The 17,197-nt window shown below is 35.6% G+C and overlaps 3 protein-coding genes and 2 pseudogenes across 4 annotated transcripts; 3 read left to right on the top strand and 2 right to left on the bottom strand.

Moving 5' to 3' along the window:
• Nucleotides 1-3,856: 3,856 nt before the first annotated feature.
• LOC108192778 (uncharacterized) lies at nt 3,857-7,286 on the top strand. The gene is made up of 2 exons (XM_017359262.2): nt 3,857-5,770; nt 5,883-7,286. Exons 1-2 carry the CDS (start codon nt 4,589-4,591, stop codon nt 7,092-7,094), a joined length of 2,394 nt encoding a protein of 797 aa, XP_017214751.1. The 5' UTR covers nt 3,857-4,588; the 3' UTR covers nt 7,095-7,286.
• LOC108192780 (uncharacterized) lies at nt 7,189-10,445 on the bottom strand. Of its 2 annotated transcripts, XM_064079552.1 has the most exons (6): nt 10,268-10,445; nt 9,243-10,123; nt 8,613-9,096; nt 7,786-8,509; nt 7,587-7,646; nt 7,189-7,438 (listed from the first exon to the last, which is right to left on the bottom strand). In XM_064079552.1, the coding sequence occupies exons 3-5, from the start codon at nt 8,859-8,861 to the stop codon at nt 7,609-7,611; spliced, it is 1,011 nt and encodes a 336-aa protein (XP_063935622.1). In that variant the 5' UTR covers nt 8,862-9,096; nt 9,243-10,123; nt 10,268-10,445; the 3' UTR covers nt 7,189-7,438; nt 7,587-7,608. The 2 variants fall into 2 exon arrangements, 1 of the variants encoding a protein (XP_063935622.1); XR_010284503.1 differs by having other exon boundaries at nt 7,587-8,509.
• On the bottom strand, nt 9,239-10,120 carry LOC108226180 (serine/threonine-protein phosphatase 7 long form homolog). Its single transcript, XM_017401122.1, has 2 exons — nt 9,398-10,120; nt 9,239-9,346 (listed from the first exon to the last, which is right to left on the bottom strand). Exons 1-2 carry the CDS (start codon nt 10,118-10,120, stop codon nt 9,239-9,241), a joined length of 831 nt encoding a protein of 276 aa, XP_017256611.1.
• A 105-nt stretch (nt 10,446-10,550) lies between the features above and the next one.
• Nucleotides 10,551-12,522, top strand: LOC108192779 (cytochrome P450 71A9-like; annotated as a pseudogene).
• Nucleotides 12,523-15,100: 2,578 nt separating this feature from the next.
• On the top strand, nt 15,101-16,970 carry LOC108226766 (cytochrome P450 71A9-like; annotated as a pseudogene).
• The last annotated feature ends 227 nt before the right edge of the window (nt 16,971-17,197 follow it).

The raw sequence follows: 17,197 nt of genomic DNA, 5'->3' as shown, positions 1-17,197 counted from the left end.
TTCAAGATTAAAGACGCTGTAAACGAACTTATATGTGTTGATCTTGAATATAATTTTCACAATTTAAAAATCATCAAACAACATAGTAATTTTACTAAAATAAAACATACTGTTAGAGTTAAGTTCCATAAAATCCGCACATAAGCCGTAGTAAGTACCATTCATAATCTTTTAGTTTAGTTATAAATAATATCTTTAATTATTCAAATTCTATATATAATTTATCATCATTAAGTAGTTTTAAATATAATTATCAATTAATCATTAACATCTTTAAACATTAACAATCATTAAGATCATTATTCTACTTATGAGTTATATCTTAGAACATATATAGTGTTTAGTGATTTATAAAATAATTGTTTTATCTTTTGATTGCGGATTATATTATAGAACATAACCCGTAAATTGTCAGATGTTTACAAATATTGTAGACCAAAAAAATTAAAATTGAAACGAGTAGATTATTTTTGGATAATTTTGGACTCCAATACTCTTATTTTGTGAACTCCATTGAACATGGACTCATATTATAATGAAATAAATTTAAAGTAGGATCAAATTTTAATATATAGAAAGTCTTATAATAAATTACAATAATTTAAATATTATTTAAAAACAATAATTTAAATAGATATAATAAAATATGATAATGTAATTTAAAAAATATTATTCTTTCAATAAATAACAAATTTTAAAATTTTATTTAAACCCGTGCTTGGCACGGGTTATCAACTAGTAATTATTTATAAGATATTTCTAAACACAGCCGAGCGCTGGACTGTCCCCAGGGCAGGTCCCTTTCGATTCTAGTTAATCTAGCTTCAAAGTTTAGCCGCTTGAATGTTTCATTATCTAGCTCTGTTTCAATCCCAGTTCATCTGCTTTGAAAATTCACCCGACATATTTTTGTGGACGAGAGAAGCTTTCGCATGGGACTCAAGAAAACATTGTAACGTATTCATCTATCCAAAATACAAAATTTAAACATTTAAAAGGACAAGGTTTTTCATGTATTCAAGTTACCAAATTTAAACATTTAAAAGGATGTTTGGAAATTCATTTTCATCAGTCAATATACTCTACAATGACAAGAGCCCAGCCGATGCAAAGCTTGTGTATATATTTATCACTTTCTCATCTATGAAATTTAAAAAATTCACTAGCTTTTTCAGGGGTGTAACTATTATAAACATATTATGATAAATCTTGTTATTACTTAAAATTTAATATATTTAAATATTTCATCGAAACATATCTTTTCTGATCAAAATTTTATAGATTTCTTATTAAAAACTTACTAAACATGTTAAAGAGAAATTTTATTTAACAGATCTAATACATATGTTTTAACCCAAACATGTTTATTAATTATTTAAAAATTTATTTCACTTAAAAAACACATATTACTCTCATATACTTATATCTTCACCATAAATTAAACATTAAAGTAGTTATAATATAAAAAAAATATGATTTGTCACCCTTTTAAATATGCTTCTTATTTACGTAAACAAGTCCAAAAAAGCAGACAGGTCATAACTTTATAAAATCAAAACTTGCTACCATTTGAATAAGGGAAATGTTATATTCAGAACAATCTTTTAATGTCTAGAGCAATTTGCAAGAATTTATATTGAAAATGTATGATTTGTGTAGATGCAAGGGGGTTGAGAATTAAATATATTTTGGAACTAAAAACGTTGCTCTGAATTTAACATTTTCCTTTGAACAATCAGTTATCCACTCATAGCATTGGCAATCCTTTTTGGTTTTCTCGTTCTTTTGTCGATCACGTTAACTTGATGAAGACGTACACAAGAGGCTTCCTCGGGGTCCTAGGAAACTTCCCATCATCAGTCAACAAATTCACCAACCGCCGCGACGTGAACTACTTTGAAATTTCAATTCAGCCGACATATTCTTGCGGACGAGGGGACCTACCATTTAAACATATAAAAGGATAAGCTTGTTCGTATATTTAATTTGCCAAATCTAAACATTTAAGCGTCGTTTGGTTCGTGGGTTTGTGGAATGAGATATAGAGTTTGTCCATTCCAAACCCTGGTGTTTGGTTGACAAAAACAAAATCTGAAACTCATACTTTAAACCCCGAATGTATGGGTTTTTGATACCCAAGTGGGGAGGTAGGTATGAGCTATATTCATTTTTTATTTTTTTCCCTCTCTTTCAGTAATGAAATATTAATGTTTGATACAAAATTAAATCAATGATGCAAAGATATATGACAATAATAATTTTATTAATATTTTTAATTAATATATATTAATAACTTATTTTTTATAAAAATTGTATATATTGATTCCAGCACTCAACCAAACACATGATATCAGATATGATACCTCAAATTCATATCAGCTTAATCTGATTCCTCATTCCAACCCGATACAACTCCTCGAACCAAACGACTCCATAAAAGGATGCTCTGAAATTCATTTTCAATAGTGCACTACAGTATACTCAACGACTGTCCAACAACAAGAGCCTAGCCAATGCAACGCTTGTGTATATGAAAGCTGTCTCGGAGCCTAAAATAACTGTTTTCTGTTTAAAATAAAAAAGTGAAGTAAAAATCTATACTATACTATTAAAGCCGAAACATTAAAAGTTTGATCGGTCGGTACGCGGGCTTTTATAATTAGCGGGTTTCAAACAAAATTAGTGGGCTTCAAACTCTATATTATCTATACGGTATAATTTTGAAACATTAAAAGTTTGGTCGGTCGGTACGCGAGCTTTTATATGGGCTTTTATAATTAGCGGGTTTCAAACAAAATTAGTGGGCTTCAAACTCTATATTATCTATACGGTATAATTTGTCGTCGTACAAATTTTTGGGTTGGTCATGTTGGTTTGGTATTCACTTTATAACTAAAAGTCTGCTACACATAAAGTTCTCATAGTCTTACATCTCTAAACAGTTTGATATACTACAAGATAAAAACTCCACCGTTATTCTTTTAAATATAATTTATAATTAGTTAAAAAATAAAAAAAGTAAATTTACTATCATTAATATATATATATATATATTATATAATAATTAATAATTAGTTTAAAATTATATAGCCGCCCGTGCTTTGCACGGGTTTAAGGCTAGTTATAAATAAATCATGATTTTAAGTGATTAAAGGGTTTGGAAAAAAAGTAAAAATCAGGAAACAAAAGTTAGTGTGCATGTTTGGGGCAGCTAACTTCTAGCTTTTTCCGAGAAAAATCCGGCTTCTGCTTTTATTGACCTGTTTGTTTAAAAAGTCCAGACGCACTTATAAAAAGCTGAGAATGTTAGCTTCTGTTTCAGGAATTATGCTTATTTCCCATGTCAAGGAACCTCACTCGAGAGCCCATTTATGGGTCGAAGAGTGGATCACGGGCGTTCATCTTTGGAGCATTAATTTGCCATTCGTGCCACTATAAATTGTGAGAATATTGGGGGTGGCAGGAACCTTAAGGTGTTAGAGGAGGCCCCTTTATGGATCTTATAGGGGCTCGAACCCGAGACCTCCCGCAAACCTGAGCTCTGATACCATGTCAAGGAACCAGTTACTCTAAAACCTCAAGGTGTTAGAGAATGGCCTTTTCCAGGATCTTATATTCTAACATCCCAAACAGTTTAATCACTTATAAGTCTTAATTTACTTCTTACTTCTAATTTACTTCTTTACTTTAAAAAAGAAGCATTTTTTTTAAGCTTACTCAAACGGCCCCATATCCTCAACTTCTTATAAGTACTTGTTGATTATTTACGTACCGAAACGATACGAATAGGAAACCGAGCTTTTAAATCTGGTCAAACACCCCTATATTTATCACCATATCATCTATAAAAGGGTGAAGGGGAAGAATAACATTTTTCTAGACAGCAGTAACGAGAATACCAATTCTCGGATGGGCCGGCAAAAAATACCGACATTATTACGCATTTACAAAATGCGTAATCACACAATTGTTTTACGCATTTACAAAATGCATAACCACACAATTGTTTTCAGTGGTTACGCATTAACAAATCATGTATCATGATCTGATAATCAGTGGATATAAGGAGGATACGCATCTTGTAAATGCGTAATATCAATACGCAATTGAAGGTCGGGTAACATATTATGTTTGATGGGTAAGTTTAAGGATACGCATTTTGTATTTGGGTTTCAATGTTACGCATTACCAATTCATGTATCATGATCTGATAAATGTATTACGGACACGCAAGAGAGGATGGGGTATTGTGAAACAATTTAACCTTTTTTAGATTTAAGGATACGCTGTTTGCGTTTGGGTAACTCTGGATACGCAATAGTGGATGGGGTATTGTTTAATACTTTAATTTACCAGATTAAGGGATACGCCGTTCGAAGTTGGGTAACTGTGGATACGCATAGGCGGGTTGGGTATCCAGCTTTAATACATACACTACTCGTTTCAGATTTGTACAAACAATCTAGAGCTCTATCGCCTCTTTTTATTAATTGGGTTCACATCTTTCACTTTCTCAGTTGGGTTCACTCAGACTCATCTCTTGCTCCTGCTCTATACCAGGTATATTACCTTATTTCTTAGTTACTGTATGATGACGTCGAAATCAGATTTTATTTATGGATGGATATATTGTGATGGTAGCATTGTTAGTGATGACGCAGAAGGTGTTAAATATGATAGAAAAATGAGTAGACTAGTAAAATTAGAGTTCAATTTGAAATATAAAGAGTTGTTGGATCTTTTGTATACAAAACTCTGGACAGATCCGAGTGTGTATAAATTGAAGATACTTCAGAGATTTTTAAACCCCACAACTAACAAATTTGAAGTTGCTCCAATGTACGACGACGATGATGTTGAATTTATGTTTGAAGCTGTGGATAGTTCATTTCGTAAAGAGTATGTTGAGCTTTATGTAGAGAAGGTAATGATTGGTTTGGAACAAAGTTCAAATGCTGTTCAGATTTCCAAAAGTGTTGAAAGCATTCAAAGTTCTAAAAAATTACAGAATAGTGGCAGTGTTTGTGCGAGTGCAGATTTTTCAAGTGGGAGCTCAAGTAGGTCTTTTTATATGAGTCGGGTGGATAGTGATGGAAATTCAATTGGAAGCAGCGAATATAGAGATGAGGATATTCCATACTACAGGTCCTTCGACGGATCATCAATGGTGGCTTCTTTTAACGAGCCTATTATGCAGAAATCTAGAGATATTCTTGTTCCTGCCGAGCTAGAAAGAGGAATGGTTTTTGAATCAAAAGAAGAGATGATGCGTGTAATAAAGGATGTACATATTAGAAACCATCAGGAGATCAAAGTGCTAAGGTCTGATTTAGAGAGTTGGGAAGTGGCATGCAAGAGAAAAATGGAAGGTTGTGCATGGATGTTGAGGGCTAGAAAGAGGAAAAGGCACCACTTTTTTGAGATTATGGAGGCTAGAGGTCCGCACACATGTCTCAATCCGAACATGTCCCAAGATCATTGCAATTTGAACTCTTCTAATATTGCACAAGTAATTAGTAGCCAAATTGCAGCGGATCCTAATGTATCAGAGAAAGCACTTTTGGCTACTAGTGTTAGTCATTTTGGTTATAAACCTTCAAGAGGAAAGATCAGATCAGCAAGGGAGAAAGCAGAAAAACAATTGTTCAAGTCTTCTGAAGAGTCATATCAGTACCTTCCTATCTTTATGAATGCGATACAATCATTCAATCATGGCACATATGTGGATTGGCATTTCAAAGAGCATGACCTAGGAGAGCCTATTGCTGAGGTACTATTGATGCATTTACACATATTACATATTCTCTAAAGCATCAAGTTTTTTTCTTTCGATCTTAATTTCTCATTTTTATTTCATTACATTTGTAAAAAAATATTGATAGGTGGTGAGATTCAAACGAGTGTTTTGGGCATTTAAACCTTGCATTGATGCATTTCAGCATTGCATACCAGTGATCTTGATAGATGGTACCCATTTATATGACAAGTATGGAGGAGTATTAATTACTGCCACAACAGTTGATGGTTTCAACCACCTTATTCCTATAGCATTTGCAATTGTTGAGGGCGAGAATTCAGCAAGTTGGAGTTGGTTTATGTATAGGTTGAAGAAGAAGGTTGTTCAACGTCGTAGAGATGTTTGTGTGATTTCTGATAGATATGCTGGGATAATATCTACTATGAACAGTCCTGACCTCGAGTGGCGGGAACCATATGCCCATCATCGTTTTTGTGCTAGACACTTGGCTGCAAATTTTGGTAGAGAGTTTAGGAAGGGAAAACTAAAGGAGAAGGTTGTTGCATTGTGTAGCCAGCTGACATCTGCCAAATTTAATTTGCATTGGAATGCATTGTTAGCTGTCGAGCCTGGAGTCCAAAACTGGTTTGCTGATAAACCATTAAAACATTGGGCTTTGGCTTTTGATGAGGGAAAAAGGTTTGGTATCATGACAACCAATTTTGCTGAGAGTTGGAATAATGCTATCAAGGTCGCAAGAAAACTTCCCATCACTGCATTGGTTAAATCTATATTTTATAAGGTGGTTGAATATTTTGACCAACGTAGACTGGAAATAGAGAAACAATCTAGTGATGGTAATGAGTTCACCAAGCATGCTACAAAAATCCTTAATAGATGGAAGGCACGTGCAAGTGGCCACCATGTCAAGGTATTTGATCGCGCCACTTGGGTGTTTGAGGTGACAACAATGAAGCGTGGTCAAAAGGGAGGAAACCGTCAGATTGTTCGCCTAATGGAACGCATCTGTACTTGTAACAAATGGCAAACATATCACATTCCGTGCTCTCATGTGCTAGCTTGTTGTGCCAATCAAAATCTTCAGCACACAAGTTTAGTTAGTGAATGGTATAGACTAGATAATGCTAGAAAGGTATATGCAACTCCTTTTGAGCCATTACCACATGAGGATGCATGGCCTTTATTCGACAGATTTCCTAAAGTGGTCCATGATGATGAAAATATCACAAAGAAACCGGGCCGGAAAAAATCTACTAGATACAAGAATGAAATGGATTATCAAGCATCAAGAAGCAAAGGATCTTCTTCAACTGGAGCTTCTTCAAGTATTCCATAGAGGATTTTCATTAGTATGTCCTCTTTATTTAGTACCACATCTTAGCTTAATAGAAATAGCGATTATAACGATCATCAACACCAAGTACCACATCTTGTACTATGAAGAAACTGTTATAGCAATTGAAATGTATTGTCTTACATTCAAAAACTGATACGATACGCCAAAAAATTGGGAGTTTAATAGATACCAAACATCCTATATATATTGAAATACAAGCATTATCACATTTTCCACTCCCACTGTCTAGTCTAGTTATCAAAAACATTTGATCCATATTCTATTGCTGCACTGCATCACCATTCCAAAAGTTGTGTAGAATATTCTGAGGCTCACTCTAAGATCTGCGTCAAAATAAAAATTTATTAAAAACAAGTACTGGAAAAAACACTTTCTACTATTATGTAAGAAATTCTTACGCTGGTAAGTAGTAATTTAGGCTATACTAGATAGTTGTTTGTAAATAACTTAAGAGTAAATAACTTCACACACCTGAACAAAATTATAATTATCTCTAGGTAAGCACCAGGAACATACTACTTGTATTTCCACCTGCACAATTAATAAACATTAAAAAATTGACTATACAGAAAAGATAAACTAACAAATCAACATAACGAGAAAGTAAGAAGTATCATAAATCATCGAAGCCTTTGATATTGTTTGTAACCGTGTGTCCCGCATTTTGGACCTTTCTTCTTCCGAGGTCGCAACTGCATAGCATGTCCATGTGCATGTTGTAAATGTTGTTGCGGTTCTTCAGGTATTGGTGGCCATACTTCTTCTTCTTCTTCTTGTGGTTGCTGCAATTCCTGTTCTGCTAGATTCTGTTCTTCCATTGGCAAATTTTCTTGCGGAACATGTAGGGGTTGCTGTTCCTCAATAGGCTGCTGCTGCTGCTCAACAAGCTGATGCTGCGGAACATGTGTCAGCTGTCCAGTTGCTTGTTGATCTTGTACCAGGGGTGCAGGATAAACCTCAGTAGTTTGCTCACGTAATTGCGACCAGTCTGGTACTAAATCAAAGTTAGGGAACCACGAAGTAGGTGTAGGATCAAAACCTCTATGATCCAGCCCATGATCCTCCACCTCATGGCTGATACTTATTGTCGTCTCATTCAAAGGAACAGTTATGTCATCATTTGGATTATCATATCTCTTGTCATCATTTTGCATTCTCCGTTTTTTCGGAGCATTAACTCCTCCGCGACCTCCTTTATGACCTACCCTTTTCATTTTTACCTCTTCAGGACCTTTGTCAATAAATGAGTCATCAGCGGGAATATCTTGTCGAAGCCCACGACTATATTGAGACTCTAATACCCGTCTGGCGTGTTTAGCAAGAACATTAATAGTGTTATAATCTCCATTAACCACACCACCAGCTATAGAGGATATACGATCAAGTATATGAAACTGCAATTATGAAAGAAAATGGAATGCATTAGTTAAAGCCAGTGACTCCAAAAACACATAGACACTAAATTATAATCACCACATCATACTAAATTGTAATTACCACATGTGATTGTGCAGCGGCAAAAAGTGTATGATATGGACGAGTGATATTGCCATACCAGTCTGCATAATGATCACTGATACCAACACCTTCATTACCAATTATGTTAACAAATTGCAAACGATTATTCCAGGAGAGAATATGGTCCTTATGCTTATCGCGCCAATCAATGTCAGTCTTTCCTTTCAAAGTCATCTTGTGCAGATCAGAAGAATAAATGGTAGGAGGTGGTGGTATATCCTGGACCATATTGAACTGGCGCACGCACCTATCAGGTTCATGTGGCTCTACTATATAAAAACATATAATTGGACCCTTGTACAACCAAATGGCACTACCTTCTTGACAAATATTGGATAACTTATCAAGTACATCAACATATGGCAGCCATACAAAGTGATCAGGCAGAAGAACATCAAGTGAAAGGCGATCAATAGACACAACATGAGAACTCGAATCAGCATACGACTTAGGAGCGCACCACCTTTATAAACACAGTCAATTGTTACATAAATACATATACAACACAATAAAAAAAAAGACAAGATTATTCAAAAAGCACAAGGGGATTACCTCAATAGAAAATTAAACGTATAAAGAAACGACCAAAACAATAAAACATATTATTACCTCAATCCAAATGGCCCGGGAAGATCACCCCATATCTCCCGATTGTCCACATACGGACCACGAGGAATTGGAGCAAGAGTAGGAAGTCTTGTCCATGCCCATAGCTGCAATAACAACACACAACCAGCAATTTCTTATATACCTTTTTTGCATGCCTTGCACAATTCTCTGTACAGGTACGCAAGCACACCAGAACCCCAAGATAATGTTCTAGCACGATCCAAATTCTGAATCAAAGGCAGGAACATACAATGGACTTGTGATCCTTGATGATCCGTGAAAAGTATACCTCCGATTAGTTGCAACATATAAGATTGTGTATATCGAATGAGCTCGTCCTCGTTTGCATCAGCAGAAAGTACTGGAAGTAAATTTGTCAACCAATTCAACTTTAACCTGCCACCATCTAAATCTTGCTTTGCAGGAGCTTTACCAAAAATACTCTCAACAAGGGTACCCCAACCACCTATGAATTCCGTAGAACCGGTAATTGCACAACCATCAACACGTAATCCAAGAATTACACTGACGTCCTGTAAAGTAATACTGCATTCTCCTACCGGTAAGTGGAACGTATGTGTCTCTGGCCTCCAGCGCTCCACTAACGCTGTAACTAGACTCCAGTCTATATGGATGCTTGTCAGCCTCGCAACTCCATCAAATCCCACATCTCTGAGTAGTGGAACCATCCGAGAATGTAACGAAGGGAATCTACTGCTGCTAGGGTTACGAACCCTCGATCTCAACACATCCCCACCACCCATATTCCATGTAGTAGAAGACCTATGTTCAGCTTGTAAATGCAATACAGAGGTGTCGCTCGGTCCAGGCTTCAACTCAAAACCATCAACATTTATATCATCCACGGTATCATCCATGTTCTGTTGGCAAAAGCAATACAATCAATTTGCGAAAATGAATGCAGGATAACAAACATATTTGTACTACGCAAGCACTGACCTAATAAACATGTTGACATATCACTATAAGTTTAGCCCTAAATCAACAAATAGGAGATGACTTACAAATGAATCAATACGCATATGCATATGGAGGAGTAGAAATCGAGTGGTAAGAGTATTCTGCAATTGCTACACTTTGTCGCCTTGATTCTTCTCCGAGGTGTAAAGAGTTTGGTTTAGTGAAGATTGGGGGAACTTAACTATTATAATCGGGTTTGTGGTTAGTACCTATTACGCATATGGGGCTTGGGTATTGAAACCGGTATTTTTAACCGGCTGTCCCGAGAATCGGTAATCTTCTTTTTCTTAATTAAAAAATGGTTATTTTTTACATTTTTTCTCTATAAAACAGTACTCGCTCGCCCTTTTAAAATCACTTCTTCACTCACTGCACACAATGAGCTTTACAGTAGCAGCATTGACGATCTTTATTAGTTGTTTCATTCCTTTGTTGATCTTGTTGATCAAGAAGAAACATGAACACAAGAAGCTCCCTCCGGGGCCTAGGAAGCTTCCCATCATTGGAAATCTACACCAGCTCAGTCAACCTGTCCACCAAGCGCTTCGATGTCTTTCAGACAAACATGGCTCCCTCATGTTTCTCCAACTCGGTTCTGTTCCAACGCTTGTCGTCTCATCAGCTGCTATGGCCAGAGAAGTTCTCAAGACACACGACTTGATTTTCGCTAGTCGTCCTTCTTTGTATGCCACAAAAAAGTTGAGTTACAATGGCACAAATATTAGTTTAGCTCCTTATGGGAAGTACTGGAGGGAAGTAAGAAAAATAGCACTTGTGGAGCTGTTAAGTGCCAAGAGAGTGAAGTCTTTTGAAGCTATTCGAAAAGAGGAGGTGGCTTATATACTTAAAATTGTGGAGGATTCAACAGCAAAGTCTACTCCGGTAAATTTAACCGAGTTGATGTTCCTGGTAGTGAATAATATTGTACTCAGATCTATATTTAGTAAAAAAGGGAATCACAGTGAAGAGAAGGGGAAGAGCAGTGTAAGTAAATTTATTGAAATACTAAATGAAACGCAGGAGTTGGCAAGTGTGGGAAACATAGCTGATTCATATCCATGGATGGGGTGGTATAACAAGTTCAACGGTTTTGATGGAAGATTAGAAAAGAATTTCAGAGCTTTGGATGGCTTTTATGACATGGTAATTCAAGAGCACCGACAGCAATCCGGGGGATCTCAGCATGAAGATCTTGTTGATGTGTTACTTCGCGTTCAGAATGATCCAAATCAAGAAATTAGACTGAGTGATGAAAACATCAAAGGCGTATTAACGGTATGTACACATGATTCTGAGTTTTTTTATTTTTTGCTATTTATTTTTTAGCTTTGTTTTTGTCTATCCCTCCAGTACTTCATTTTCTTAAAGTAAAAACATAAATCATTTTGAGGGCTTAAGTCATTTAACGCGAATTTTGAGGGCTTAAGTCATTTAACGCGAAGAAAAAGAAGCTAAAGAAGTTGATGCTAATGATGAGTATCCTGAAATTACGTACGAATAAGCTGGAGAACATTTAACAGACTGATTTCTTAGATAATATTCTCTGATTTTGATGAAGGACATGTTTATAGCTGGAACGGATACTTCTTCCACAACACTAGTATGGATAATGGCAGAACTGATAAGAAACCCAGCCGCGATGAGAAAAGCACAGGAAGAAGTGAGAGGAGTTGTCAAGGAAAGTGGTTCACTACAGGTAAACGAAAGCCATCTTCCGGAACTTGCATATCTAAAGATGGTTATAAAAGAGGTCCTAAGACTCCACCTCCACTCCCATTACTATTACCACATGAAACAACAGAAAGATGCAGCATTGCAGGCTATGACATTCCTGCCAAAATGAGAGTTCTCATTAACGCGACATCAATAGCTATGAATCCCGAGTACTGGGAAAATCCTGAGGAGTTCAAACCAGAAAGATTCTTGAATGTTGACACTGATTTCAGAGGCCAGCACTTGGAGTTGCTACCATTCGGGGCCGGTAGGAGGGGCTGTCCAGGAATTAACTTTGCGGTGGTAATAATAGAGCTTGCGATGGCTAGTTTGTTGCATAGCTTCAATTGGAATATGCCTGATGGAGAAAGTGCTGAAGATCTTAACATGGAAGAGTCTTTTGGGATTGTTGCTCATAAGAAAACCCCTCTTAATTTAGTCGCTTCTAAGCCTTCTGTAGCAACTTAGGCGATTGCATATAAGGCTTTATGTTGAATGTGAGATCAACATTAAGAAGCAGCTTTAGCTAAATTTATTTATCTGTTTGTCATCTTTTTTATCCTATGATCAACTGCAATAATTGTCAAGCACTTTAGCCAAAGCATTTTACTTATATTACTCCAAGTTAAAGACCTGAGAATTGAGACTAACTTGTTTATATTGCAGCAGGAGAATGGTGGAAAATAAATTGTCTGTATTTAGTTATTATATCCAAATAATTAACATTTCTTCTTTTTTTAAATTTTAAGTTGATTTCAAGCTGATCACTCCTCTATGTACAGCAGGAGTTTGCGGTGAAGAACGCTTTAGTGAAGTTGTCTATAGCTGCTGTTTGCACCTGGCAATCCTTTAATAGGTTAAAAAGTCATTCAACTCATGACAAATTTGTAATTAAACTACTAAATTCAAAAAACTCATAATCAGCTGATGAATTAACAAAACTTGTAGTTGAAGTAGTTGAAAATTTAGTTGACGGAACGGACGAAAATGTCATTTATTTTTGAAAAGTATCTTTATATTTTGAAATTTTATTACGGCACTTCTATAATTTCACAAAAATCAAATTTTGTGGATGTACTTTTATAATTTCGTAAAATTTATTATGATGAAAAAATGTCAATTTTTTGAAAAATATTTTCATTTTTTTTGCCAGATTCATATTTTTAAAATTATGGAGACAATTTTATAATTTCGTAAAATATATAACGCAATATTAATTTGCAACTGGCACAAATTAAAGCGTTTATGCCACATTTCTGTATCTTTTACTGGTCAATTTAACGCAAATATTAATTTTACACTTCTTCTAGATAAAAGCAAATGCATATAGTTAAAGTGTATGCAATTGTTCGGAACAAACGTTTAACACTACTAGTATGCATTTGTTGTTCAATATGTCCATAGCCTAGCTCTGCGGCTCCGCTTGTCTGAATTCTAGTTCATCTAGTTTGAAAATACAGACAGCACCAGTAATTTCAATAAAAATCTCAATATATTTTTGTGGATGATAGAGGAGTAAGCAATTTGCATGACCCAGATAAAAAATTTAAACATTCAAAACAACGTAAATATATTCAAAATACAAACTTAAAACATTTAAAAGGATGGTCAAATATTCCAAGATACAAACTTTAAACATTTAAAAGACTAAGTGGGTGTTTGGCAAGCACTTTTAAATTCGGCTTCTGGGTTTATAAGTTAGAAGCACATATTCGTACCGTTTGTGTAATAAGTCAGAGAAGCACTTATAAAAAGTTATGATTGCTAACTTTTATTTCACGGCTTCTACTTCTTTCCCAAACACTTTAATCACTTATAAGTCATAGTGGGTGTTTGGCATTGAGAAGCAGAGCTTCTTATCCATGAAAAAGCAACTTCTACATTTTTAACGACTGTTTGGGTAAAAAAGTAATGCCAACTTTTCTTGAGCTTTTGCGTAAGAATTGAGAAGTTAGGAAGTATGTGGGTGTTTGTTTCAAACTTATAAGTCCAGGTTCTGGGATTATAAGTTAGAAGCACTTATTCGTACCGTTTGTGTAATAAGTCAAAAAACACTTGTAAAAAGCTAGGAATGCTAGCTTTTGTTTCAGGACTTCTACTTATTTCTCAAACACTTTAATCATTTATAAGTCTTATCTAACTTCTAATTTCTACTCCGCTTATTTATTTTAAGCAAAAAACACTTCTTTTAAGTACACCCAAACGGCCCCTATAACTTCTCTTTCCCGGCTTTCAACTTGCATGTAAAACAAAAACTTACCTACCTGCATATAAAACAAAACTCACCAATCTTTTCGTTAATAATTTAATTTTTGATATTTAATTTTAATAATGATTTTTATATTAATAATATAAATTCTATGTTTAAAATTATCAAATTTACCATTTATAATAAGTCAAGTTATCTAAACACCTAAATACTTATAAGTCACGGCATCCAAACACTTCTAATCTGAACCAACTTCTCACTCCTCTTTCACTTCTTTACTTTTAAGCTGGAAGTCATTTCTTTTAAGTTTGGCCAAACGGCCCCTTAACTTGCTTTTAACTTCTACTCCACTTTTTTTATTTTAAACAAGAAGCACTTATTTTAAATTCATCCAAACGGCCCCTAAATACAATCAATTTTTCAACACAATTTGGCTGAAACAAATGAATTATTTTACATTATGTACCGACAGTGTGAACGAGCCGAGCCGAGTCGAACACTACCAGGCTCGGCTCGAGCTCGACTGAAAAGTAGGGGACTCGAGCTCGAGTTCGACCGAGTCTTTAATTTCAAGTTCGAAGCTCGGCTCGTAAATAGTTCGATAAGCTCGAGTTCGGCTCGAAACCTCGAATCGAGTCACCAAATATTGACAAAAACTCGAAATATGATCGGTTTGACTTGAGTTCTATTCAATTAAATATATAAATTATAAATAAAATATTAAATATATTCGCGAACCTTACGAGCCGAGTAATTTGAAACTCAAGCTCGGCTCGGTAAAACATCCAAATAGCTCGAGCTCGAGCTCGGCTCGATTATTACCGAATCAAATTCAAATATTTTCCTAGAGTAGCTCACGAATAGTTTGGTTTGTTTACACCACTAAGGCCCTAACCGACAGTATGGTCTACAATCAGTTTCTCATCTATAAAATTAAAACCTGCTAGCCTTTTGAATCAGTTATACACTTGCTGCACCACTCAGACACATAATGAGCTTTACAGTAGCATTGGCAATCTTTTTTGGAATTTTCATTTCTTTGTTGATCATGTTAATACAGAAGAAAGATGAACACAAGAGGCTCCCTCCGGGGCCTAAGAAGCTTCCCATCATTGGAAATCTCCACCAGCTTGGTCACCCAATTCACCAATCGCTTCAACGCCTTTCAGACAAACACGGTCCCCTCATGTTTCTCCAACTCGGTTCTGTTCCAACGCTTGTCATCTCATCAGCTGCTATGGCCAAAGAAGTTATGAACACACATGACTTGACTTTCGCTAGCCTTCCAGCCTTGTATGCTTCAAATAAGTTTACTTACAATGGCAAAAATATTAGTTTTGCTTTTGCACCCTATGGGAAGTATTGGAGGGAAGTCAGAAAGATAGCACTTACAGAGTTGTTAAGTGCAAGGAGGGTTAGGTCTTTCGAATCTATCCGAAAAGAAGAGGTGGCATATATACTTAAGATTGTCGCGGATTCAACAGCAGAGTCTAGTCCTATTAACTTGACCAGGCTGATGTTCATGGGAGTGAATAATATTGTACTCAGAGCTATGTTTAATAAAAAAGAGAGTTATCGTGAGAAAGGGAAGAGTAGCATTAGTGAATTTAGTGAAACAATTGATGAAATAATGATGTTATTAGGTGTGGGGAATATTGCTGATTCATTTTCATGGATGAAGTGGTATAACAAGTTCAACGGCTTTGATAAAAGATTTGCAAAATATTTCAGAGCTCTGGATAGCTTTTATGACATGGTAATTCAAGAGCACCGGATGCAATCCGGGGGATCTGAGCATGAAGATCTTGTTGATGTATTGCTTCGAATTCAGAGTGATCCAAATCAAGAAATTAGACTCACTGATGAAAACATCAAAGGCGTATTAACGGTATGCTTCCATGCCTTTTAAACTTTACAATACTTTCCAAAAGGATGTAGCAAAAATATTTCTGAGCTTGGTTGTAGTCTATTACAGTACTTCATTTTCTTTTATTAATTTCGAGGTCTTAAATATATTTACTATGCCTGATGATGAGCATCTCAAAAAAATTCTGAAGAAAACTAGAGAACTTTAATTAGCTGATATTTACATAATATTATCTGTTTATTTAAACAGGACATGTTTGTAGCTGGGACGGATACTTCTTCCACGACTTTAGTATGGATAATGGCAGAACTCATGAAAAATCAATCAGCAATGAGAAAAGCACAAGAAGAAGTGAGAGGAGTTGTCAAGGAAAAAGGTTTTCTGCAAGTAAAATAAAGACATCTTCCGGAACTCGTATATCTGAAGACGATTGTAAAAGAGGTATTAAGACTCCACCCTCCAGCCCCATTACTTATTCCACGTGAAACAACAGAAAGATGCCGCATTGCAGGCTATGATATTCCTGCCAAAATGAGAGTGTTCATTAATGCCGCATCAATAGCTATGGACTCCGAGTACTGGGAAAACCCCGAGGAGTTAAAACCAGAGAGATTCTTGAATACTGATATTGATTTCAGAGGCCAGCACTTTGAGTTGCTACCGTTCGGGGCCGGTAGGAGGGGTTGTCCAGGAATCAGTTTTGCTGTGGTGATACTAGAGCTTGTACTTGCTAATTTGTTGCATAGCTTCGACTGGAATTTGCCAGATGGAGCAAGAGCTGAAGATATTAATATGGAAGAGTCTTTTGGGCTTGTTGTTCGAAAGAAAATTCCTCTTTACCTAGTTGCGTCCATGCCTTCGTAGCAATTTAGATGATTGCTTATAAGAAAATATCCAATAGCATCTTGTTCTGCCAGTAATATTATTGTTAGCAGAGAAGTTTTGCAATGTTTTAACTGCAATAATAAAAGTATGATTTTATACCGATAAAATAAGAATATTAACTTATCCTTCCTGTCATATAGACGTGTATAAAAGAGAAGTTTTTTATTACGATAGACAAAAGCCTTCACATATTAGCGTCTCATGATTTTAAAGATTTTTGGATTTTTAGATACCCTCGACTTGCTATAATTTGGGAATCCTAGTAAGGGTTTGAGGCAACCACACGCCTTTTTACCGTAA

Source organism: Daucus carota, chromosome 6 (genome assembly GCF_001625215.2).
Source record: "Daucus carota subsp. sativus chromosome 6, DH1 v3.0, whole genome shotgun sequence".
NCBI lineage: Eukaryota > Viridiplantae > Streptophyta > Magnoliopsida > Apiales > Apiaceae > Daucus > Daucus carota.
The sequence above is the reverse complement of the archived record's forward strand: the minus strand, read 5'-3'. Positions and strand labels throughout refer to the sequence as shown.

Excerpts from the sequence above, each read along its gene's own strand:
- LOC108192778 (XM_017359262.2), top strand. The coding sequence starts at position 4,589 with ATGATGACGTCGAAATCAGATTTTATTTATGGATGGATATATTGTGAT. Across the intron at positions 5,771-5,882 it reads TAGGAGAGCCTATTGCTGAG|GTGGTGAGATTCAAACGAGT; the intron begins GTACTATTGATG and ends AAATATTGATAG.
- LOC108192780 (XM_064079552.1), bottom strand. The coding sequence starts at position 8,861 with ATGGTCCAGGATATACCACCACCTCCTACCATTTATTCTTCTGATCTG. Across the intron at positions 8,510-8,612 it reads CCGCTGCACAATCACATGTG|TTTCATATACTTGATCGTAT; the intron begins GTAATTACAATT and ends TCATAATTGCAG. Across the intron at positions 7,647-7,785 it reads GCGACCTCGGAAGAAGAAAG|GTGGAAATACAAGTAGTATG; the intron begins GTCCAAAATGCG and ends TTAATTGTGCAG.
- LOC108226180 (XM_017401122.1), bottom strand. The coding sequence starts at position 10,120 with ATGGATGATACCGTGGATGATATAAATGTTGATGGTTTTGAGTTGAAG. Across the intron at positions 9,347-9,397 it reads TGTACAGAGAATTGTGCAAG|CTATGGGCATGGACAAGACT; the intron begins GCATGCAAAAAA and ends TTGTTATTGCAG.